The 26,927-nt window shown below is 37.2% G+C and overlaps 1 protein-coding gene across 2 annotated transcripts in view; it reads left to right on the forward strand.

Annotated features, from left to right (window-relative positions):
* Positions 1–26,927, forward strand: part of LOC149233296 (ADP-ribosylation factor GTPase-activating protein AGD3-like) — a 234,193-nt gene that overhangs the window by 35,588 nt on the left and 171,678 nt on the right. The window contains exon 3 of one of the 2 annotated variants that reach the window (XM_089379727.1): positions 9,032–9,132. The exons of the other annotated variant lie outside the window; for it this stretch is intronic. Within the exon in view, the coding sequence (XP_089235853.1) occupies positions 9,032–9,132 (101 nt within the window). The remainder of the gene's footprint in view (positions 1–9,031; positions 9,133–26,927) is intronic. 2 annotated transcript variants of the gene reach the window in all.

Genomic DNA, 26,927 nt, shown 5'->3' on the forward strand with positions numbered 1-26,927 from the left:
ACTTTTCTCCAAAAATAATGGTGTCATTGTGTTGTATCTATTTCCTATTCAATTTCTTGTTTCCGCATATAATTTAATTAAGTGAAGGTTGCATTTGTATGTACTTTGATATTTACAGTAGAACACTGTAAATAACTTGCATGGATTAACAAGTAAGAGAAGTAACATCAGTTTACTGCAGTAGGGATTCCGAGTTTAGGAATTTTCAGATGGTATTAGAGCTACAGGTGAAGCAAGAAGAACAAAGTTGGAAAACCCAACGTTGAAGGAAGAAGGGAGTTTGAAATCCTTGCAGAGGTAGAAATTCGAATCCCCTAAGGATTTGCGCAGTTCTGGCCAGGAGGGCTAAATTTTCGTGGTAAATCTCTCTCTAAGTGAGTCGACAGGGAGGTAAGATTTCTAGATCGAAATATGTCAGCGATAGAGGGAACAACGCAACAGAGGCTTCAACGAGGGGTTTTCTGGTGGGACGCAATTTTCTGCAGGTAATTGTAGGGAAGAGAGACGTTAGAGGGAAGAGAGAGACATGATTGAGGGAAGTCTTCCTCAGAGGGCTTCCAACCAAGGAGTCCAAATTATTACTAGCTGAGCAACAATAGGGAGCAACAGATCTACTGACTCCAACAGGGAGTGCGTAGGCTAGCCCAATAGCTGCGCAGAGGAGAGAGGGAGTAATTTGTCATTTTAGCAAGATGGTCACAGATGGGAAGGATCCATGGAAGAGCAACAAATTAGATACAGTTGCTGCAGATTTCTCAAATGGATCAGTATCCTTGCTACAGGAGCCCAACAAAATCAGTAGCAAGAGGATCACAATGTCAACAGACGTAGCTAGTCATTCAAATGACAGTTGCATAGCTAGTTGCAGTCAGTTTTCGGAAGACAGTTGTAGATCTAGTTGCAGTGACACAAACATTGTGAATTGCCCAGATGCAGTATGTAGGAGCGGTTCTAGCCAGGAGATTCCCAGTGCAAAGCTTTGTAGTCCAGTTTCCAGTGCGGGAGGACTGTGTGAGTTGCCAGGAGGGAGCACAAAGATTTTCCACAGGGAGATCAAGACTCATATGAAGTCTAGTTTCAAAGGGAGCAGCCTTATGGAAGCTAGTACTTCTGGATTTGAGGAGATCAAACTCATTATTGCAGTAGTTGCAGCAGCAGTGCAAAAGCATCAATAGAGCAGTAGCAACTGCAGTATGAGTATATCATATTTTGCCATGTTGACAACCATACCTCTAGGAGTGAGGTGGGGTGGTTTGGTTTTGTAGCCCCATAGAGCTACAGATGGGTAGGATCCTTGAGGAGTCCACTTCTTGGATCAATACCTTGCTACGCGAGCCTAAATTAGTAGTAGCAGGATGGATCAATGTCAGTTGGTGCTAAGGAGTGTTGGAGCGACAGATGCAGTGGCTAGAACGCCAAGTCTGAGCGGCGTAGTGTAGAGTAGGCACAATGCGGTAGCAGCAGCGGTGCAGTAGCTTCAGAGGGATAGCGTGGGACTAGCAGTAGTCAGATCTTCAACATCGAGATGCATTTATGCTGAATGCTTGTTTAGTAATTTGGGATGTTTTTCCGTTGCTAATGCAAGAGCAACAGTAGTTTGTCGTGCATGAGCAATTGGTAGTTACAGTGCCAACAACGGCATGGATGTAAAAATTCAGAGGGACTTGTAGTACAGATGCAGTGTTGACAGTGGCAGTGTCAACAAAAGTACAGTTGCAACAACAACGCAATAGTTGGTGGACAACATGTCAGACATCAGCAGTGCAGAGGACGATGTTATGAAGTCTGGGTGATGCTTCAATGGGAGGCATTGCTAAAGCACATTCCTCGCTAAGAGGGAGTGTTGAATTCTGGTAGCATCGAATGTGCTCTAAGTCTTAAATTTTGCAGGGAGGCTTGGGCACATGTATTCCAAAGAACCCGAAAAACATTTTGGGAAATTCCACCCGAAGACAGTTTTATTAAAATAACTAATTATTTTTAATGGGTCCCTAAGTCTAAACTTAGGAAATTATAATAATTAATGGGTATTAATCTAACTGTGGTTGTAACTTCTAGAAGAAGACGAGGATCAAGCAGAAATGAACTTAGCTATTGATTAGGTTCTAATCTGGGCTGTTGAATGTCAACGAGAAGATTATTTAAGGAGGCTTGAGGGTCATTTGGAAAACACAGCGAATAGAGTTTAGAAGATCAAATATCAGAAGCAGAGCAACTGCCAGAGAGAAATTCAAAGTGAGGTTTTGTAGTGAGGGGCAAAGATAGCATCCGGAAGAGGGAAATTTTCCTGGGTTGGAGAGTACAAGATAGAGAGGACAGAATGACGTCTAGAGAGAGGTTGATGCTGGTCCACGCAGAGCTGACGCAATGGCAGTGCAAAGCCTAGAAGGAGATCGAATTTGTGCTGAAGAAATCGAGTTTTAGAAGTCGGGAGCTGGGGTGTGAGACCGGGAGGCAGAAAATCGAAGTTTCTGGGTAGCAGAGGATTCCGAAGAGGAGTTGCGTAGTCGCCAACAGAGGTGATGCAGAAACTGCGTAGGGTTGATGTAGAAACTGCGCAGAGGTTGACACAGAAGGGATGCAGAGCCTCCTTTCGTTAAATCAGGGTCAGATTCTTCTAGTGATAGGGTGAGATCATCTCACTATTTGTTTTGTCCAGTTTCTCTCCGTATCAGATAGCTAGTCAGGCTTCCAACGAATTGTATTCAGATTTACTATTGCATAATAATAAAACCCTCAGAGCTGCTGCACCGGTTTTCCTGCATTGGGTTTTTCCGGGGACTTTTGTCCAAAAATAATGGTGTCATTGTGTTGTCTCTATTTCCTGTTCAGTTTCTTGTTTCCTCATATAATTTAATTGAGTGAAGGCTGCAGTTGTATTTACTTCAATATTTACAGTATAACACCGTAAATAACTTGCATGGATTAACAAGTAGGAGAAGTAACATTAATTTGCTGCAGTAGGGATTCCGAGTTTAGGAATTTTCACATGTTGTAGCCTTGCTACTATAGATATCTATCTAATCTGGAATACCATGCCCTTGGTGTTGAAAAGTGTAACTAGGTTCGGTCTTCTTAATGACATGTGTAATTGTGATTTTATATAATTGATGGAAAAAAGAAAAAGAAAATTATTATTGTAATGCTTGTCTCATGGGTTTCATGAGCAAGGAATTTTATTTTTAGTAAGGCTCCCATTGTGAGCCCTTAGGATTGGTCATAAAGTCAAATTGAGTCAATGTCATGTATGAAGGACCCTTCTTGGGCATGTTACATTTGTATATGAGTCAATGAAAGAGTCAAATAACCCTCCAAGACCAAGCTCAAGCATCTCCTTCAAGTCGGCCTTAAATGAAATAATGAATTTGCTCTAAAAGACATGTCGTCTCACCCATAGTTCAAGTTGGCTTATTATGGATGCTCCAACCACTATAAATAGGGCAACTCAACCTCATTTCAGAGACAAAAATTTCGACCAAGGAGAAGTCTGCAACAGGAGGTGCGAAGTTCATCAAGGAAGTCTATAACCAAGCGAAGGAAGGGAGAATATAACTGAGGTAATTTCTGATCTGTTTTGGGTTGATCTACTCCACACGTGCGAAGAAAGGGTGCTGTTCACTGCATAAGAAGCCGAGTTATCATAGTCTCCTTTGAAGGATAGATTAAGGAAGAGAACAAGTTCATTATCAAGCCGAGTTGCCAAGGAAGCTACCTCCACCTAAAGCAAAAGGAATCAAGGTTCCAAAGTTGATAATTTACACGTGCTAGGGTTTCTAAAGGAAGCCGAGAAGTTGCCGATCTGAAACAGAGAAAAGGGAAGTCGAGATTTGAAGATAGCTGAGGTACAAAAGAATGCAAGCAGTTGAACCAATTGTTGACTTGCGCATGAAAAAAGCATTGAAAGGGAACTTTTGTCTTGGTCTTGGAGTGGCACATAGGTCAAGGGCCTTGGTCTTGGTATTTGTCAATTGAAGTCTCTATAAGAAGAAGAATTTGTTTGGGTTTTCCTCTCAAGTGGAGAGGTTTTGGCCCTGGCTGATAGCCTATATGTTGTGTCTCTTGTCTCTTTATTGTTTATGCTTTGGTAGCTGTTTGATGAAGAAGAACACTATAAGAATCTAACTAAAAGTCCTAATCTACTGAAGTAAAAAGCATTCACAAGCAGTTATCATTAATAGAGAAATCACCTAATCTTGATGCCCTATATTTCTCAACACTTGGTGCATGCTTTAGTCCATACAATGCCTTTTTCAGCGTGCATACGTCCTTGTCAAGATTGTCAGACAACTGAAAACCTTTAGGCTGTTCTATAGAAACCTTTTCTTCAAGTTTTCCATTCAAGAACACTGATTTCACATCCATCTGATATACTTAGAATTTTTTATGATAGACACATGTTAGAAACATTCTAATTGCCTTTAATCTTGCTAAAGGAGCAAAAGTTTCTTCAAAATCTATTCCTTCAACTTGAGCATAACCTTTGCACACTTATTTGGCTTTGTTTCTAACAACTTGTCTATCCTCATTTAACTTGTTTTTGAAGACCCATTTTGTACCTATGACATTTTATTTTATTGGTCTTGGAACCAATTCCCAAGTTTGACTCTTGTTGATTTGATCTGATTCCTCATTCATTGCACTTATCCAATGCTTATCTTGACTTGCTTAAGAAAAGTTTTTAAATCATGGATAGCATGGCAATTTGGCTTGACTACGAGTGCCTACTAGTTTTCATCTAGTTTGAACTCCTACTTCCTTATTACAAAGAATTTGACTTTTAAATCTTGGCCGCTTGCTTTTGAGAGATAACTCCTCTTAAAATTTTATATCAATACTTTCAAATATTTGCGCAATTTTACTGGCGTATCTGTAGTCTTTGCTCTTTGTTGAATATCCTAAAAATATCCCTTCACCAGCGAAATTACCCAAATTGTCATCATTATTTTTTATGGAATTCTTGCTGCCAAAGATTTTGAAGTGCTTTATTGATGCTGGTTTTCCATGGCGCAATTCATAAGAAGTCTTGTCACTGTTTGGCCTGAGATGTGCTTTGTTTAAACTTTAAAATATGGACTGCCGTATGAACAACTTCAGCCCAAAACGTATTTGGCAGATTTCTTTCATCTATCATTGCTCTTGCCATTTGTTGTACCGATCCATTTTGCGTTTCATCAACACCAATTTGCTATGGGGTGTTTGCAATTGTGAATTGTCTTTTTATGCAATTTTTTTCACAGAAGTTACCAAGCTCATTTGAAGTAAACCCCCCACCCCTGTCTGACCTTAGACACTTTAATTTGCAACTAGTTTGGTTCTCAACCAGTGCTTTGAAAATTTTGAACTTTTCAAATGCTTCCAACTTCTCCCTTAAAAATGCAACCCATGTAAGCCTGGTGTAATCCTCAATAATCAGCATGAAGTATCGCTCACCACTTGGAGTCTCAGTTCTTGAGTGCCCACGTAAATTTGTATGAACTAGTTGTAGAGGCCTGGTGGATGTGTTTACTTTGGTTTTGAACGGCACTCAAACGTGCTTTCCAGCTGCCAATTTGGCATGATTTGCAAATTGTATTTCTTGGCTTAGTAATTTTTGGCAAGTCCCTTTTTGCTGAGCTTCACAATATGGTCAAAATTCAAGCGTCCCAATCTTGTGTGCCACAACCGGCTACCATCAAGCTTCCCTACATAACACTTCTTGTTTTCTTCCTTGAATATGTACACATTATTCGAGGTTCTCATAGCCTCTGCTACTACCTTGCCTGTGTTTGCTGACTTTATCTCACAACCTTGGCAGTGAAAAGAAATATCATACGCTTGGTCACACATTTGACTCACACTCAATAGGTTGTGCTTGAATCCATCTACAAAAAGGACGTTCTGAGCTTGATAGATCCAGGTTTAAGATGGATCTATGCTGCTTCTCGTTCCTTATATATATATATGCCATGTGTCAACTGCTTGCTGAGCATAGAAAAAATTCCACATCATTTTGAATTTGAACAATACACCAAGAAAATGTGTTAAATCATAAGGATTTTTTTAATTGTTTTATATAATATCTAAGTTGCAGGAAACGTGGCCCTAGGGGTCGTTTCCTCCCGGGAAACGAAACGAAACGCGTTTCCGCGTACCGTACGGCCTGGAAACGCGTTTCCGGCCACGTTTCCCGAAACGGAAACGTGGCCGTACGGCCGGAAACGCGTTTCCAGGCCGTACAACCCGCATTTCCCAATTGAATTGTGTTTTTTTTTAATTTTTTGTTTTTTTCAAATTTGTTTTTTAATTTTCTAGATGTGTGTCTAAAGTTATAAAAGTGAATTTTTGCCCTAGCGTTGACATGCAGTTCATGGTAATGTTAAATTCTTAAAGTAAAAGTGATATTCTCCTTTATTTTTCATTTTCATCTGAAAATGAAAAATAAAGGAGAATATCACTTTTACTTAAATTTTTAACATTACCATGAAATGACTCAGGATGTTTGAGAGTGGTTTCGCCCTCATTGGATTTCATATGGAGAAAGTAGAATTTTAGATCTCACTCAAAATCCAGCAGACTTATTTGTTTTTCAGGATTTCAGGATTGAGGGGGTTGCAATGTTTCCATTGGATTTTATCATGTACTAGGGTATGGAACTTCTATTTAATCAAGAGAACCAAGCCCTCTATGCAGGGGAAACTCCCAATAATCAAAATCATGTAGGGTACTAGGGTATGAAACGTGTATTTAATCAAGAGCACTAAGGTTGTTCGACTATGTAGGAGGAGACTCCCAATACAATAGTGGTCCTTCTAAAGAATGGGATGTGGATGCAGAAAATCCTGATTTGGATCTCTCTCTTGCAGCCTTATAGTCTTTATTGTACTTGCAGCCTCATATATTAATATAAATAAAGGCTGATTTTGAGATTTGGATATCTAATAAAGGTTGCTTTTGGATATTCCGATATTTTTATTTTCATTATGTGATCATTCATGAGTAAATGTGATGTAAATTAAATCTTAATGTTTAAGTGTAATAAATTATAATGTATCATTTATGCTTTATGATTGCACACACACACACACACATATATATATATATATTTAAATATTTTCTATATATATATATATATATTCGCGTTTCCCCGTTTCCAAAATTTGGGGAGGTCGCGTTTCGTATCGCTTCCCGTTTCGGAAACTCGTACCCGTTTCCCCGTTTCCCCGTTTCGTGCAACTTAGTATAATATATACATAGTTGACATTGAAATTATTCAATATGGGCATTAAACCTTCAGTATCATCATTGAGAAGAGATATGAATGATCTTGTAGGGAAGGTTGAACCCTTCCCAGCGAAACCGTTGTCTGAAAGATGAAAATCACAAGCGTATTTCAGGAAACTGTAGCCTATTCACCCCATATAAGAGATTTGTGCCTTTCCTCAAGTTGGCACAATCCATTATTTAAAACATTGTACTAGAGACATGAACATCATTTAAAACATGAACATTTGGGTAAATGGATCACTTAAATGAACCATTTAGTAAAACATAGAAACTCCTGTATCTGGTCACTCCTTAATTGGGGATGCATACTGCAAGGTCTGAACTCGACTTTCGTGTTGCCTTTATTAAGCAAGGATAGATATCAAATATGTTGATTTCTAATTCCAGCTATTGACTATTTATTCTCTAGTAAATAATACCTTGCTGTAAAAATTATTAACTGCAGATCTACTGAATAAGGGGGATGCATACTGCAAGGTCTGAATTCGACTTTTGTGTTGCCTTTATTAAGCAAGGATATATATCAAACATATGTCGGTTTCTAATACCAGCTATTGGCAATTTATTCTCTAGTAAATACCTTGCTGTAAAAATTATTAACTGCAGATCTACTGAATAAAGGCACTGTTGAGATTTCAACAGGTGAATAAAAGATAAACAATGGAAGCAAAGTCCTATGTTGCACGAAACTTCTAGGAACTCGGCGTTTCGGGACGTACCCGTACCCGAAACTCCGAAACTCGGCTGAAACTCGACCATATGAGAGTTAATATAGACTTGGTTTTCCTTCTAAATTGTCATATATGGGTCTTATTCCCTTTTTTTCTTGCAAGATAATGTGTTATTCACTTATTTATAAATTTCTTTATATATATATAAACATATATGAAGTTTTGGCCAACGTTTCCATTTTTGGGAGGTGACGTTTCTAAACATACGCGTTTCGGAAACTCCGAAATGTGTCAACGCTTCGTGCAACTTAGAAGCACACTAACACCAATCTCATTCACTTGCACATATAAAATTTCTGCCCTTCAAATCTGCTGTAAATCTGCTGTTTCATTAATAAATTATCTTCAGCATATAATGGCTCCCTTCCTGGGAAAATAACTCTCTTAGAAAAAGTACAAAAGCAAAACCTAAATTATTTTCGGCTGATAAAAGTTAAAACCCTCTGCAATACCTGTCCTTCAATCATGCTGACTGCTGGATTCTTCTTCCTTGCTGCCCCGTGTTCTTTTTCCTTGGACTTTGCACACTTGCTTGAATGGCCTTCTCCATCTACTCAATGAGATTTCACTATCTCACTGTCTTGTGCTCACCAGATTGTTTTTTCCCTTAGCCTAGCCTTCTTCTTATAAGTTTGAGTTTTTGAACGAGTCCACAATCTTAACCTCCAAAGTAATTGACAGTTGAGATTAGATTTCAACATCACTTGAGTTCTATGGTTGAGATTTATCTAATTCACTAATGCAAAACACCTTTTTAGTTCATTAGGTTAACTCACTTTTTCTTATATAAGTCAATTACTTTAATAATTCCTTTAATTAAAGTAATTGGTAGGGTTAAAGGCCCTTTTGGACGACTTCCACATGTCTAGACACTTAGACCTGTGTTGAAATACCTATCCGATGCTACTATCACCAAGAAAACAGTCCTTTTTCATGATGCATATACTTTTATTCTTTTCATGATTTTGTTTTTTTCTGCATTTTCTTTCACAATACTTTCACGTTTTTGTGTGTTGTCTTTTCGTTTTGGCTTGCAGTGAAGGTCTTGGAGAAGCTTATGATGGAGACATTGCTTTTGCAAGTTCCTTAGAAATGTTTGGAGGGGGGCATGATGACCCTATTAGTATATCTGTTGGAGGTAATCACAGCTGTACTTTGTCACTTTTGCTTTATTTACCAGTTATTGTGCTATCATCTATCATGAAAAGTGACGGAAAACATTCTAATGTTTAAGTGGCGGCACTTGTAGTAGATTTGAATATATTTTGTTCCAAAACCCCAATATACCTCAGTTTGTGCCTTTTCATTCCCATTAACATTTTACATGTGTTTGTTCGAGCTTGTTTATTTCTAGATTTGTACCTTGAACTAGATTATCTATTGTGGTTGATTTCCTTAGATCAGGAATTTGTTCTTTCACATGTAAAAGATCATTTCCCTTTTGTGGTCTGAAGATTTATTACAGTAGCTGATTTCTATTTTCTCTTGTTCTATTCTTGTTTATTAGCATTTGCAATCGACTTTCAGAGGTAAATGCTAAAAACCACATTTTGTGTTATATTGCCTTTGTTTACACTTTGAACTCAGGACTCATAGGAAACACCTTTTTCTGGTTAATAGTAAGTGTCGAGTACTAGCATTTTGATTCATCCAAGATGTCTGGAAAAGAAATATGATAGCCTTCTCAAAACATGCAAAAGTTCCACCGAACTAGAGCTATGCCCTGGCTGTTCGGAATGGTGCCACACAACCAAGTTTTTGAGAAACACCTTTTTCTGGTTAATAGTAAGTGTCAAGTACTAGCATTTTGATTCTTTCAAAATGTCTGGAAAAGAAATGTGACAGCCTTCTCAAAACATGCAAAAGTTCCACCAAACTAGAGCTATGCCGTGGCTGTTGGGAATGGTGCCAAAACACAAAGTTTTGTGTAACACCTTTTTCTGATCAACAGTAAGTGTTGAGCACTAGCATTTTGATTCATTCAAAATGTATGGAAAATAAATATTATAGCCTTCTCAAAACATGCAAAAATTCCACCGAACTAGAGCTATGCCCTGGCCATTGGGAATGATGCCAAAAAACCAAGTTTTTGTGAATTTCAGCTGCAAGATTTTTCTCTTGAATTGTTTTTGGAAGCATATTCTACTTGACAAATTAGCACTTGAAATGGTAACTAGGAATCAGATTTACTGTCTCCACAATCTGGTTCCTCTATGATTTGGGATAGTGTGTGCTAGCCACTTGAGGGCTGTAAGATTGAAAACCAGTTTGCTGGAAATTATATTTTTGCTTGTTAATTAAGTAAACAGCTTAGCTGAAGAGTACATGTTTACACATAAAATGACTTTTAAACCTCGTTTGCTATACAAATCCATGATTTGTACCTTTAGATATGCAAGAATAACCCACAGATCTGCAAGTACTACTTCTGTAAAACATAAAATAAATGATTTTTATCTTTAAAATGGACTAGGTTATGGAGTTAGGAAAGATGAAAATTGCATAAGTAGATGCTGAATCTAAGTTGTATGATTTGAAAGAGACTAGAAATAGTAAACAAAACACATCCAGATTGGCTACCAAAAGTATGACCTTTATAACCAGAGCTGCAAATACAATTTTCAAAAATTCAAGCTATATTCATAGAGCAATTGAGGGGATTAGATCCTTCCCAATTGCTTTACCTCTGTATAGAACCACAATACACTCAAGGCTTCTCCACAGAAGCGACCTCCAATCTCTCACCAAAGATGCATTGTCTCGCTCTCTAACTGGACAAAATAATGGAAGAGTAAGAAGAATCAAGGAAAATAACGGTCAATGTCTCATCTTTTGCCTCTCTACCTCTTTTATAGATGAGAATGATGGTGGACATGGAGAGTTTTCAAGAAAAAAATGAGAGAGAAATCAAGAATAAACCCTAGTGGAACACCGTTGTCTGCACTATTATCCATGCATGGAACTAGAACCCTGGTCCCTTCCTAATAAGTTTGGCTCCACCAGAGGATAATAGTTTAGCCACCATGCAAAATATAACATTTTAAGTGAAGTGCACCAGTTCTTGAGAGAAGTGTGGATAAGATCTCCAAAAACAGAATATAAATTTCTTGAGTCAGGGCAATGTTTCCAGGCCCTCACTCAGAGATGTAGATCTAGGTTTCCAGTAACCAAAGAATGGAAATGAATATCAGGGATAGATGGAAAATGACCAAGTATGGATTACTTTGGGCACTCTATATCAATTAGTGCCTCCTAGTCATGCCTCTCCTGAACAAGGGAAAGAAAAGGCCTCAAGGGAGGTAACATTGGACTAGGGTCAAAGGATAACCTCCCAAGTGAAGTGCAGGAATAAGGGTACAATTATGAGTGGTTAATCTTCCAACTTAGCCTATGATTCATATTAGAATGCGCTTAAAATTAAATGAAAAAACATGATTACATAAATGGTTAGTGTACCTTGTTGATGATTGTTGCTGGAGCATGTACTTTTGCACATGCTTAAGTGTCTAGGCATGCAAAAGTTGTCCAAAATCTCTTTAGGATACTTGCTCAAATATTGAGTAAGTTGCTTTTGTAATTTAGCTCGAGTCTAGCTTAGGAAAGACATATAATTAATTATGTTGGCTACCGAGCTAAAGAAAATTAGGAAAAGTGATTATTTTTTAGTCTCAACCATTGATGTTAAGGGAGGTGAGATTTAATCTTGGCCATCCATCATTTTAGAGATTAGCGTTAGTGATTTAGCTCGATGAGAGAAGTTATAAAAGCAAGGCTAAGAAGAGGAGAAAGGCACACCATACAACGAAACAAGACATTGAGAAAGAGATTTTATCGTGAGGAATGAGATACTTGAGTGTGCCGGGTCCGAGGAAGGTGTAGGGGTGCAACATACGAGATCCTGATCATCCAAGAAGATCAAGGAAAAGTTTAGGGCTTGATCAACTGGATCGTTCTAGGGTATGTTTTATATGTATTTTCCTCAATTGGGCCATTATCCTAGGATGGGAGCCCAAATAGGTTCTGATTAAGATTTAATGAAGAGTTGTTGATTGGGCAATATTTGTGTGTCAAATGTATGATTGGGATTGGTTAATATTTTATTTATGCTGAATTTTTGTTAAGAACCTAGTTGTGCTTTTATTCAGTATATTTGTGATAAATTTGCTAGGAATTAAGTGCCAGTATGTTGGCTTCAAAAATTAACATACCTTTTGATGGATGGCCCACCTTCCTTCAAGAAGCATGCTAGATGGGAGAGAGCACTGGTTGGAGCATAGGCGAAGAGACCTAAAGGAAAATCTATCCATGTATCATCATAGGGTTGTTGGTTGGCTAGCTGACCAAAGGGGACAAAAATTATATTCTATGGGTTGCCCACTTTTGGTGGGTAACGGGAACCAAAAATAAGCATAATAGGCATGGGGAGTCGAAAGAATGCATCCAACAACATAGGACTTCCTAGCAAAGGGAAGGTCCTTATGATGCTAGACTTGCAACTTGCTCTAATGTGTTAAAGACACCAATCCCACATAGCTATTAGCCACAAAGCAACCCGAAAAGGGATACCCTGCAATAGGAGTAGATTCCAACATGCCATCTAGAACATCAGTCATTAATGCATATAGATAAGCATCAAGGGGGCACCTCTAGTGAATGGATTGATGCAACAAAAATTGCAGGGTAAAAATATTGTTGCTTGAGACAAAGACGAGAGCATTGGTGAAGAGGATACTAACCATAGCCACACAACATAGGCCAAAATCAAGGCAAGTCAACATCTTTGGAATTAACAACTACTCCACTTGATCATAAGCTTTGTTAAAGATAATTTAAAGGACAAGGGATTGTTGGCCAGTCTCCTAGGTCCACTCTATACCCTCCCATGCATAAACCATTGTGTCAAGGATAAAATTCTCATGAACTAAACTAGTCTACTTGTGAAACCCCACATATTGGATAATTGAATGGATTTTTTAAAACCAATGCCTTGGTTGTGATTTTATAACCAAATGTGATCAAAGTAATAAAATCCCTGTCCCCTAATAGAGTCCCAAGTGGGTCTATTACCAATTAATCTTGCACTTACAGTTGATTGTCCAAAGAGAAAATACAAGCCAAGGGTAACTCAAGAGGGATGCCAATGTCACCACAGAAACCCTCCTCACTTCAGATTGGGTGTCCGTTGTTACAGGGTGGGTGTTGCTAGGATAAGATTACTAAGACATAAGAAGTCTTTGTAGGCTAAAATTGGGAGACCTAATCCTTTGAAGTCATGATATGCTCTTTCCTTTTCTTTTAGCCACACCAACCTCCCAGGGCCAAGTTTCTGGTCCCTACTCAAGGTATGTCAACATATGATTGCCAAATCCCCAAGAACCAATGACAAGTTGTACTCGAATAATGGAGATGAGATTTGGGGCTTGTAATGTTGTAACGACCAAAAGTCGTATACGCAACGGAAATATTTAAAATACTTCGTAGACAAATACATCCATCGTAGGATAGTAAGTGTAAATTGTATGTTATATAAAGAATTGATGTGGGATGAGTACAAATGAGAATGAGGGCCCTGTATATATAGCTAGGTAAGTACCCTTTCACAAACAAGCATGTCTCTAAGACATGCCTTTTTATTATTAACTAACTAACCATTAGTTAATTTACTTTTATTTATTATTATATTTATATTATTATGATTATTATTTATTATCTATTTTTATTTATTTTTACATAATTTATGTTCATAACATTGCCTTCTCCTTCAAAAAGCTTTGTCCTCAAAGCTTGTTGATGAAAGGGCTTGATCTCTTTTCTACTACGAATGTCTTCTACTTGATATATTTTTTTGCTACGAATGTCTTCTCGTCTCGGAACAATCATCTTTGTCGATACAAGTTGATATGATCCTTGGAGTGATATATAAAATTGTCTTACTGAGAATGGATCAGACCATCCTAGATTAACCTTCTGTGGAATCTTCTGATCACTGGAATTTTGTAACAAATTGTTATCAGTAGACTGAATTGAGCTCACTTCAATATTCTTTGTAACATAAGTTTGTTGTTTATGTTCTGAGTGATACAGATTTGTAGATTGATTAAGGTGTCTACTCTTGTGATTCAGATGTAGATAAGGAGTTTGTCTTGTTTGAACTTCCTTTAATGTTTTTATGACAGTTTCTTGATTTCCATCAGGCATTGTTGTTGTTGACTTAACTACTGAATCTTTATTTGGGGTGTCCTCTGTTTGAACGACAACATCTGAGTATACTCTTACTTCAATAAGGTTTGGATTTGCCTGAACTGCGAGATTAGTGGTCTTGATCTTTGTTTCTTCAGTTTGGATTGCTACATTTGGAGATTTTGATCTTTCCTTTGCGACAAGTTCTTTGAACCTATTCGTAAATGACTTCTTATCGTCCTTAAGTTTTTTACTTTGTTTGAGCAGATTTTGATTATGATTTTTGAGACGTAAGCATTCCTCATTCTCTGAGTCAACTTTATTTTGGCCTTCACATTTCTTGTCTTTTAAACACTTGATTTGTTCTACTAATGTTTGGTTAAGGCTCTTTAAACGCAATCTTTCTTCTTCTTGTTCTAATAAATGCTCCTTGAGTTCCTTCTTTGATGCTTTAGTTTTCTTGACTTGTTCGAGTAGCTTTTCTTGGTGATCTTTTAGGCACGAAATTTCTGTCTCTGTTGCAGATGACTTTTTCAAGCTCTTTTTGCTTCTTTGATATAGTTTTTTCGTTATCTTGAAACATCAAATCTAAGATATCCTTAAGGTCTTCTAATGAAGATTTTATTGATTTTGATTTACTTGTTATGTCTCGAAACATGACCATCTTCCCTTTATAAGGACATGTCAAAACTTGTTTCTTTATGTTTAACATGAATGTACCCAAATCCTTAAATTAGGGTTGACCGAGTATGATGTCAGTGTTTTTATCTGTCCTTACAACATGAAATTGAGATATGTAGTCATAATGACCTATTGTCACTTGTAGATCACTAATTTTATACTCGTTTTGGTCAACTTTATTTTTCTTTACACCAATGCTTAGCTTTGGCATTAATAGTTGATTTGCCTAGTTGAGGTTGATATAATTTTTATCATTGCTTGGGTTGATGGCGACATTAACTTCTCTTCCTTGGATATTTCCTTTTAATGTAATTACTCTATGATCTGTAACTGAAAGACCATTATAGGAAAACCTTTCTTTCTTCATCATTTTAGAATTGAGCCCCATCATTTTTTTTTCAATGATTGATCCCATTTGTTTTGTTGTGATGACTTAAGGTATTATATTTAAAGTTCCTTTGGACTTTGTACTTCAAACCTCCTTTAAAAGTGCCTTTTTAATATATATATAATTCTTCAAAACCCTTTTAATCCAATTTCCTGTTATCCTTAATATTTCAAAACTCTTTTGTATTCTTTTTATATAATTCTACTTATTTTTTTTTTTTCCTTTTGTACTTTAAAAAGAATATTTAAATATTGTTTCATTTGACTTCTTTTAAATATCTTATTGTCTTTTAAATTTCATATAACTCTTTAAAATTTAATTCGATTTCACTTTAACGTAAACTCTTAACTCTTAACTGATATTCTCTCCTTATGAAACCTTTTATAATAATACTTGCTTTGTACTTATATATATTTTCAATAATTTTATGACGTGAACTTTTCTTTAAATACCCCTTTATAATATAATACTTCTCTTTATATATATTTTATTTATAATATTTTTTCTTTTTTCTTTTTGAAAAGTTACAACCCTAGTGAAACGTGGCTATTCACCTTTGGCATATATTATAAAATATGTGTTCACTTATGTACTTTTGACTTGGTTAACGTTCTCCACGTAAAAAGTAAAACTTACCATTCACATAAAGAGATTTTGGATTCCTTTTGTTTTTCTTTTACTTTCAAAATACCACAGGCAATTACCATTGGTTTATAAAACCACAGGCTTGTAAACCACTTAATGAAGAATCAAAATAATATTATCTACTTTTCACGTAAAAAGTATAACTTACCATTCACGTAAAGAGATTTTGTATTCCTTTTGTTTTTCTTTTACTTTTAAAATACCATGGGCAATTACCATGGGTTTCTAAAACTATGGGCTTCTCCACGTAAAAAGTAAAACTTACCATTCACATAAAGAGATTTTGTATTCCTTTTGTTTTTTTTTACTTTTAAAATACCATGGGCAATTACCACGGGTTTCTAAATTACCACGGTTTCTAAACCATGGGTTTCTCCATGTAAAAAGTAAAACTTACCATTTACATAAAGAGATTCTGTATTCCTTTTGCTTTTCTTTTACTTTTAAAATACCATGGGCAATTAACATGGGTTTCTATAAACACAGGTTTGTAAACCACTTAATGAAGAATCAAGATAATATTATCTACGCTTCCTTCTCTTACTTTTCTTACGTATAGTTTTAAATATATTTGGAAAGATTCTCTCTTATCTTTATTATAGACTTTTTATCAATAATGTAGAACTTTTTTTATATATATGAATCTTCTCCTTCAAACTTTACATGGACTAACTTTATTTGTTTATTTTTAAATATTTTTTTATAATCTTTATATGTACTTATTTTCTTTTTTTTTTTTTTTGAATTTTTTTTTTTTTTACTTTTATTTTCTCTCCATATTTATTAATTTTTTTTTGAATGGCCAAATGCTTGATAGTGAAATGGAGAAACTCCAAATTGTTGTAGCGAAATGCTTAAACGACAACAATGTTGATGAATTTGACAGTCAAAGACCTGGATCAGAGAACACGCCTCTGTGCAATGGTTGAGTGACCAGAGGATCGAACAGCTCTGATACCAATGTAACGACCAAAAGTCGTATACGCAGTGGAAATATTTAAAATACTTCGTAAACAAAGACATGCATCGTAGGACAGTAATTGTAATTGTATATTGAATAAAAGAATTGATGTAGGATGAGTACAAATGAGAATGAGGGTCCTGTATATATAGCCAGGTAAGTACCCTTTCACAAATAGGCATGTCTCTAAGACATGCCTTTTCATTATTAACTAACTAACCATTAGTTAATTTACTTTTATTTATTATTATATTTATATTATTATGATTATTATTTATTATCTAGTTTTATTTATTTTTACATAATTTATGTTCATAACAAATGTGGGATGGAAGGTGCTAAGTATGACATAGATAAAATAGAACATGCTATGCCAATCATTTAAGGTAGTGCCCTCCCTATAACCTAAAGGGCCTTAAGGGAGGTCCCAGTGGACTAGGGTCAAATATTAACCCCCTTGGAAAGGTGAGACAACAAAAATACGGTCAAGGTCTGTCAATCTTCCAGATCACCCGGCTATCCATACTGAATGCCCAAAACAAACAAGTGCAAGCACTTGATTGCAAAATGATCAAAGTACCTTTTGAATAGCAACCCACCTTCCTCTAAGTGTTAATGTTAGATGGTGAGAGGCACATCGCTGATGCAAATGGTGGAGGCACATGGCATATCAACGTTTAATTGTGGCTGGCAGTGAAATGTTCCCTTCTAATTAATTGCCCATGGGAGGATGAAGTAGCCTATCCAACACTGTAGGCTATAGTCAATGATAAAGGGGGAAACCCATTATCTAATGCTTTTGGGGCAACATTGGGTAAATTGGGGTAATTGGCGCAAAACTTATGAAGGAAGTTAGAATTGGGGCTAAGTGGAGGGAAACTTGTAACCCCCTCACATTAAAATAAGGAGAAGGGCCCCCCAAAACGAATCTATAAATAAGACAGTAGAAATCGTTTTCTCATCATTGTGGATGGATATTTCTGTTTTGTGAGTTGAGGCTTTGAGGGTTTTAAGACCCTTTTTTTGAGTTTTCAAGTGCAATAAACACACGCACTAATTTTTGAAACATTGATAGTTATTTCAAATGATATAGATCTTTTAACAATTCCATTTTATCATTAAGCAATTACACTTGAGAAATTCTACCATAAAACCACAAGGACAATAGAGGTCACAATGCACAAAAGGAACACAAGATTTACCCTGGGAAAACCCACTTGGGGGAAAAACCCAACAACCTTTTTCTTAGAGAAATTCTTTTGTTCAACAAGAGATACATCTAATGCAACTAGTCAACTATGAGGTCGAACAAACCAAAATATCCCCAACAACTTGCTCTAATTAGATCTTCCCTTGGCCGAATTTTGACCTCTAGAATATGTCCAGAAACTTGGCCTTCCCAGAATTTCAGCCTGCCCAAAGTTTTGGCATGTCTAGAATATGTTGCCCAGAAACACAAGTGCGAGCTAGGAGAGAGAGATGTGAGTTAGAGAGAGAGAAAGATGATCTTCGTCCTTTTCATCCTTCTTGTCCTTTGCTTGGATGCCCAAAGATTGTCTTAGTTGTGTGAGGTCGAATGGTGCCTTTATGGAGGAGGTCAAATGCCTTTATATAGTGATTTGCCTGTCCAAAATGGGTGTGTCTCTTCACTGGGCTGACTTGACTTGAGGGAGGGTTGACTTGACTATTTTGGAGCCAAAAATTCAAAATTCAAATTTAGAAATTCTCTTTTAAATCCGACATGAAGAATGTTTATAATAATTTTTTCAAGTGCTTAAATAATCAAAATGACATGAAGAACATGTCTTACAAATTCTTTATTCATTACAAGGGCTAAAATATAAACTATGAAGACCAACCATAACTACAAAAATTCAACACCTTTTTCTTTTGAATGGTGTCGATGGTTATGATCCCATCCTAACCGATATATCGTCTCTTTCTATCAACTGTTTTGGAACACTTTCCTAAGGCTTTTTACATTTAGTTTCTGGCCACTTTCCTTATTCACTCTAGCAGCCATGGTCCCAACAGTGACTAACTTGAGTGAATACAGGCTATTGAAGAACAAAGATGGATAGGTAAGGCTTGCTGTTACATGTTTTCTGAAAGGAGTTTTAAGGGTTACAACGCTTGAAATCCCTTATAAAGAGAATATAATGCAGGAAATTAGGGAGCTCCAAAATTCTTTGGAAGGAAAGCAACTTGGATTAGATGTAGCTAAAACACATGCATTAAAAAAGGAAGAGGTAAGGAATAAAAGACCTCAATCTTCTGATGCTAGTGAACACCAAACTTCTTCAGATGGTGAATTTTATAACAAGGGACATTCATCTAACTTTTCTTTGTGGAATTCAAGATGACAAGATCATACCTTGAGAACAAAAAATGAAAATAAATGGGTCTCAGATGCCAAAGAGATTCTTGAATTAATGGGAAAGAGGAAAAACAACAATGACAATGGAAGCAATCAAATTTCAAAGGTTCTCCATTATGGCCATGGCTTTGTTGGTTCAGGTTCGGACTCTAGATATAGGGATGGCAAGGATCTGAAAGCAGGAAAATTGGAAGGAAAACAAGTTTTGACCATGCTATAAATGGTGAAAAGTTGGACAAGTCAAAGGATGAGGATGCTGAGCCAACAAATCTTGAAGCCAGGCAATTGACACCGAAGGCGAGAAGTGATAGAAAGGTAAACGATGAAGAGGGTGTTGTGCCCTTGAAGGTTGAAGCGAAGTAATTTGCACCCAAAGTGAAAATTGACAAAAGAGTAGGTGATTACGATGATGGTAAGTCATCAAAGCTTGAAGCCAAATACTCGGCAATGAAGGCGAAAATTGATAGGAAAGGAGATAGTGAAAAGGGTGTTATGGCCTTTAAGTCTAAAATGAAACAAACTACACCCAAGAAGATGAGTTCCGACAAAAGAAATGGTGAAGAGCATGGTATACTAGCAAAGTTTAAAGCCACACAAACTGCCTCTAAGATAAAAATTGACAAGGAAGGTGAAGGTAAAGGGGATGAAAGTGTTACTCCTTCAAATCGGGTAACTAAGAAAGTTGTACAAAAGAAAATAGTGTCAAAGAAGGAGAAGGTGAGGGTGTTTTGCGACCTTCAGAAAGTAAACATGTGAAGAAAAAAATTAAAGAAGAAAGATATAGAGAAGTGTGTTGCACCCTCTACGACTAAATACAAAAATGTTGCACCCAATGTAGAGAGCTCTAACCAAGACACTACAACAAAATTGCTGGCGTTGGACAATGAGGAACGAGTTCCAATGGACTCATAGACAATTCTTGTTAAGATGGAGAATTATCTAGAGGATCAAGATGAGCCATAAACAAATCTGACACCACTGGCTGTCATTGAACCAATGGCTAGAATAAAATCTGAATGTAATATGTAATAAGTGATGTCTAGAGAAGTTGTGTGGGGTATGTTTGCTCAAAATTACACCTCTCACCCTCACCTTTCTACTATGACACACTTTGAGAGGTAAAAAATAAGTTCTAGACCCTCCAAACACACTTTTCCTAAGTTTAGTGGAAAATGTGGCAATAAATTGAGCCACAATTAAATAAAATGGAGAAAATAAATATCCACACATGATAAATGATGTGGAAATGAGGTGGAAAATCTTCAAGGAGTTGAAGGCAAGTTATAAAGTGGTGTGGACCAAGAATCAAGGAGAAATATGCGACAAAAAAGGGAAATTGAATTTCCTTGAGGGGACCACGAGTTTCACAAAAGAAAATTGCATTTTTTAGGAGGATAAGTCGAGTTAGGGAGGTGACTCACCCATTGGTGGGCCTTGACTTGGAGTTCCACAAGAGATGAGTGGAGAGTGGTCTCCTACCACTCTACTCACATACACATGTCCTCTCCACCTCAATGATTGCGTGGGCCTCTCTAAAGGAAATCAAATGGCTACTTGGGAAATTCAAATTTGCATGTGGTGAAGTCCCTAAGAGCAATCCATCTTGGTGGAGCAAGAGGGTTACTAGAGGGCAGATTAGTGAACCTATGTTCAGTCATTCTAGAAGAAGCTAGAAGATTGATAGTGGCAGATTGGACGGCTGAAGATACAAGCATTTATGAGGTTGCAAAATTTACAGTGATCAACAGAAGAGGAGGAAAAACACTTGCCAGATGTGATCAACAAATAGGTCAAGTGTACTTTGTTCAGGGAAAGATTGGTAGTCATAGGTTGTTGACTCCAAGCCCTAGTCATCCTGTGTTAGTGCTATATGTAAGGGCCATGATCCTTGGTATGGGAGCCCTATCTTTGTTCTATTAAGATTTGTAATATAATAAATTTTGGGTTTAATATTATCATGTGCACGAGATTGATTCACTACTATATGTTTTCCGTTGTGCAAAGTGCTTGTGTTGTGGCATTTGAGTGTGTTTGTGATCATGATCTTAGACTCAAACCTGATTCTTAAGTGCCATGGAAAAATCAACAAAAGCCTCTTCCAAAGATGCCTTTTACATATGCAATAGAATAAAGTGTGATCTTACTATTAGCTGAAAATCAACATGCCGTATTTTGCAAAAATGGCCTAACATAGAGGATTCAACAAGGGAATAAAAACAATAAAACACTTAGATAGAATGAACCTAATTGTAAGCCTTTTCCAACTAACAAAATTGCCCCTTAGCTTGAAATTTGAAACCTTGTAGTAGCTTGAAGAAAATTTCCAACATATAAAATCAGCACAATATGAAGGATCGACAATGAGACACATATGAAAAGTCCAATTACATGGCCATTAAAAGATCTTCAAGATAAGGAAAAACCAAAGAGAGTATTCTTCATTATTCCATTAATAACCACTACAATATGAGGAGCTTATCTTATATCAATGAAGAGCTCAAAATCTCATCGACTCAAATAATAATAACCAATTCTAGACCCTAGACTCTCCTAGGGAGGAGTAAACAACAATATCCTCCAACTAACAATTGACGAGTCAACAACCTTAACAATAAAATAACTAAGTAAAATGGACTGGATAGTGGGAATTCCACTTGCCCGTATCTCATGCAAAATGAATTCCTAGAACTTTGGGTTTGACCAAGAAAAAATCTCCATAGAATGATAAACATTACCCTCTAAGGGTTTAGTCTACTAGAAGCCTCCAAAAATAGAATAGAAGGCCCACATAAGGGAGTGCTCCACTGGATCATCTAGAGAAGGTTGAACATGCCCAAATAGTGCTAGTTTGCTCGGGTGTTTTCTCTAGGAAGATAACCACTTTGACCCTCAAGTAAATAACCTAGAGTGTGCAAAATGGTCTAGAAAGCTGTTATAACCAACTAAAAGGAGTGGAACAACCTCAATAAATGTGCAAAAGTGGTTAGGTCTTCTCAATAAATGTGCCAAATATCGATCAATGTGCATGCGTATCTTACCAACTCCTAAATGATAGTGTGCCGTATAGATATGTGCATGGACAGTGGCTATGGGAGCACCGTCCACATAAGGGAGTGCTCCACTGGATCATCTAGAGAAGGTTGAACATGCCCAAATAGTGCTAGTTTGCTAGGGTGTTTTCTCTAGGAAGATAACCACTTTGACCCTCAAGTAAATAACCTAGAGATGTGTGAAAAATGGTCTAGAAAGCTGTTATAACCAACTAAAAGGAGTGGAACAACCTCAATAAATGTGCAAAAGTGGTTAGGTCTTCTCAATAAATGTGCCAAATATCTATCAATGTGCATGCGTATCTTACCAACTCCTAAATGATAGTGTGCCCTATAGATATGTGCATGGACAGTGGCTATGGAAGCACCCTGACCAAGCAAAATCATATAATAATCCATGATATAGGTCTGCCCTTGAGAAGTGTTCCATAGTGGTTAGAGCCTCACATCAAAAAATAATATAATAACCTGCAAATAGAGTGCACCTTAGATTGCAATTAATGTGGGTAGTTGTGTGAATTAATGTGCAATGATTACAACAAGGAGAGTGTTGAACTCACCCTAACAACTTGTCAATGAAAGAAAGCCATGACAATTCCAAATGGTTAAGCTCCATTAGAATGGTCCCTCACCAAGCCAATGTATTGTGAACCAACCATACATAAATATAGCTTTTTGGATGGCTGGATCACCATAATAATGTGTGCATGTCTAGAGCATTCCACATGAATAATCAAACACCTTGCTAGATAGTCAAACGAAGAAGACAATATACATCCTCTAACCAAAGTACACAAATAATAATCCCTGCAATCTCCAGAGAAAGTTAATCTAGGGTGGAGGAGGTGGGGATAATAAGAAAAACATTAGGCTAACCAACACTCCTACTCAATACACCTCAAAACCCACCTAGAGGTGGTTGACAGAAGTCATTAGAGAAGTGTCGAGGAAAATGTGGGCACAAGCTAAGTCACCCCTCTATACATCATGGTATCCCATTGATATTATTGGATTTGACTAACTTACGTGAGGGAAAATGCCAATTGATTGTCGTTGATATCCATGCTTCTAGTAACATGATATTGTTCAAAACCATAATGCTCCAAGTGTAGCCTACCTAGTAGGATCTTCAAGTATATCAAATACCTCATGCAATATAAGGCGTAATAGGGTCAAATATTTGTAAGCCCTTACACTGAAACCATTTCTATTTCTTGGCCCCATTAATTAGTGCATTTATGCCTCCACATCTATCATCCTTCCTCTCCACAATGTTAAAATCCTTGCTAGTAATCCACTCCGCAGTTGGGAGTGAGAAATCCATTTGGTCCTAGAGTCTATGATGTTGCACATTGAGATTAGGAGCATAGACCACACACTATTGAATTAATTGATCTTGAATCAAAAGAGTGATCCAAAGACATCAATCCTTTGGATTTGAGCCTAAAGCTACGAAAAAATTCTACAAATAGGACGAAAGGGCATCCACCATGCTTCCATTCCCTTGATAATACTTTTAAGTCCTAAGAGGGCAATTCCAACTTTAATTCATTTGATTTCAAAGCTCAAAGCCTGCTAGCTTGACTTCTTATAAGAAAATCGCATTCAATTAGAAATGCTACAACACTCCGTTAACAAGTTGCGTGTGACTGATAATCATCCCTTGCACATTTAGGATAGTAGAGAGAGTTTCATTCAAAAGGAAGATGAAGACCTAACTATTGGATTTGTTATCTGTCTAAAAAATGACGATTGAGTGAGTGTATCATCATGTCCTTAAAGAGGACTTAACTATTTGTTGTTGTTGGTAACTCGGATAGGTACTTCTGCACAAGCCTAAGTGTCTAGGCATGCAGAAGTCGCCCAAATGTTAATTTTTAGGACTAGGTTGTTCTCTGTTGAGGATAATTGCATTTTCAAACTTTTTCATCATTTACACATTACATTCACCCCATAAGATCATAACATCATTAGTAATTTTGTAGAGAGAACAACACCATCAACAATGCAACAAAACAATAAGGAACAACAAAGGAAAAGCATACACAATAGAGACACCAAAATTTAGGTCATAGTCCTATTGGTTTCACAGAGAAATATAATGCGAGCTACCATATAGAATGCAAGCTTCAAAGATCATATGCAAACCATAGAAGTTAAGTGATGTCATTGTGATATAATTTGATGCACAAAATTCCAAGCGACGTCATTGTGATATACTTTGATGCACAAAAGTCCAAGCGATATCACTGATGCCAAGAACGAGACACCGTGAGATAATTCGATGCACAAAAGTCCATGCGATGTCACTGATGCCAAGAACGAGCCACTGAGGTAGTTTGATGCACAAAAGTCCAAGAGATGTCACTGATGCCAAGAACGAGCAACTGAGGTAATTTGATGCACAAAAATCTAAGCGATGTCACTGATGCCAAGAAAGAGTCACTAGAAATCCAAGCGATGTCATTGCAAGTCTAACGATGCCAAAAACGAGCCACTGTGAGGATTGTGATACCATACTGTATAATGTGATGCCACTAATGTGATGTCATATTGTATAATACAATGCCACTAATGCAATGCCATACTGTATAATGTGATGCCACTGATGTGATACGACTCATTGTATAATGTGATGCCACTAATGTGATGTGAATGCCACAGTGAAGCGATGCCACTAAAGAATACGAGCCAATATAAAAGCGAAGCCAAACGAGCCAATAGAAGGTGATGCCATACGAGCCAATAGAAAAGCGAAGCCATACAAGCCAATAGAAAAGCGAAGCCATACGATCCAATAGAAAATGAACCACAATATGATCTAGCGAGCCACTCAGAAAAACTTATGCGAGTCATAGCGTACCTCAGATAAACTTATGCAAGTCATACTGTGAATATAATAATGGTTACAAAGACAAAGTGCGAGCCTCACATATCAAAGCGAACCACAAAGAACATTAGATAATCGAGCCTTAGATTAAAAACGAGCCACAAATTTTCACATGATTTCATAAGTTAACCTAAGACCTTTTCCATTGTGGGATCTGAATTCCATATTTGGCGATGGATCGATCCTCTTTTTATATACACTCAAGATGCCTTAAAAGGTCAAGCCAACTTGATATATCTGAAGGGAGAAACCACAAATTCAAATTTAACGCATAATAAAATATTTTTCTTTAATGTTTTCTTTGCCCAAATTTTGTGCCATATTAAATAATAATATTTCTTTCTTCCTATTGAATTCTCTTTGGTGCAGTTGGGCTTCCTTTAGGGTCTTTGGGTTCCAATGGGGAAATTCGTCCCATAAATGCCCCAATTTCAACACACCCTCTTAGCTAGAGAGGATTTCCATCCTCATCATGAGCCTCGTCTCGAATGTCTCATCATTGTTGCATCATGTCTCATTTCATCTCATAGAAGAAGAATAATCCACAACTGGCAATAGGGGAGATCGATTAGATCCTCCAAACCCTACTAAATTCGAGGTCATGTTTCATGAACATCTCAGCTACATCAACAAGATATCCATCTCATCACATCTTATCTCAACTTGTCTCCTTTGATCATCAACTGAACAATGATGTCTCAATCTAAAAAAGAAGAATCATCATATGGGAGATAAATTTGCCACCCTATATCCCATGTCAATAGGCGAGATACCACTTACCATGAGAGGTAAGCATCACACACTATCCTATTGACCAATGACAATAAGCGAGATACCACTTACCATGAGAGGTGAGGATTACACACTATCCAATTGTCCTCTAATCTTCCCACCTTGATCCTCAAGAATCAAGTGGTAGAACACCTACATCCCATCACTTGAGAGAGACACCACTTACCAAAAATGGTAAGAATCACACACTAACTCAAGTCTCCTCACTTTTTGGCCAAATGGTTGGCAATCCCAACAAGCCCAACTTGTGCGTAGGATGCATACTGGGGTATACTCTGTCAAGTCTCAGACTTGATGGTAGGGGGAGATACCCACTTGTCATAAGTGACAAGGATCACACACACACTCTACAGTGACAATAGGCAAGATAACACTTACATTGAGTGGTAAGGATCACACTGCCCTATTGTCCAGAGTTCCCTCAACCCTAGGAGTTCGTCGGCTCCATTCCTCACCTTGGGAGCTCAAATAGGGGGAAGAGCATAGCCCAATGTTCTCGATCAGCTGTGACCCTTTCCTGGGAGGGTCACATCCACCAGTCCAAGTTGCTCTCTAAAGACCAAGAACTTCCATTTTAGCAAAGGTTTGGTAAGAATATCAACTATTTGCTCATTTGCAGATGAGTTGGAGCCTTATTGCTCCTCTTTGCGCCATATCGCATATATAGTGATATCTAATATCAATATGTTTGGACCTGTCATGGATCACAAGATTCTTTGAATGTCAGATCCCACTCATATTATCGTAGTATATCATAGTCATGTCCCACACATGCTCAAACAATTCTCCAAAGATCTTTTTCAACCACACTGCCTCACAACGAGTCATGCTAGCAACAATTTGCTTTGCCTTAGTTGTACTCAAGTCAACAAACTTTTGTTTCCGGCTCATCCAAGAAATCATGGCAGAGCTTAAGCTACAACAACATCCAGATGTGCTTTTCCTGTGAATAACATTTTCAATCTCAGT

The sequence above is a fragment of the Pinus tabuliformis genome, chromosome J, assembly GCF_031772625.1.
Source record: "Pinus tabuliformis cultivar Carrire ecotype Pingquan chromosome J, CPIR1, whole genome shotgun sequence".
Classification (NCBI taxonomy): domain Eukaryota; kingdom Viridiplantae; phylum Streptophyta; class Pinopsida; order Pinales; family Pinaceae; genus Pinus; species Pinus tabuliformis.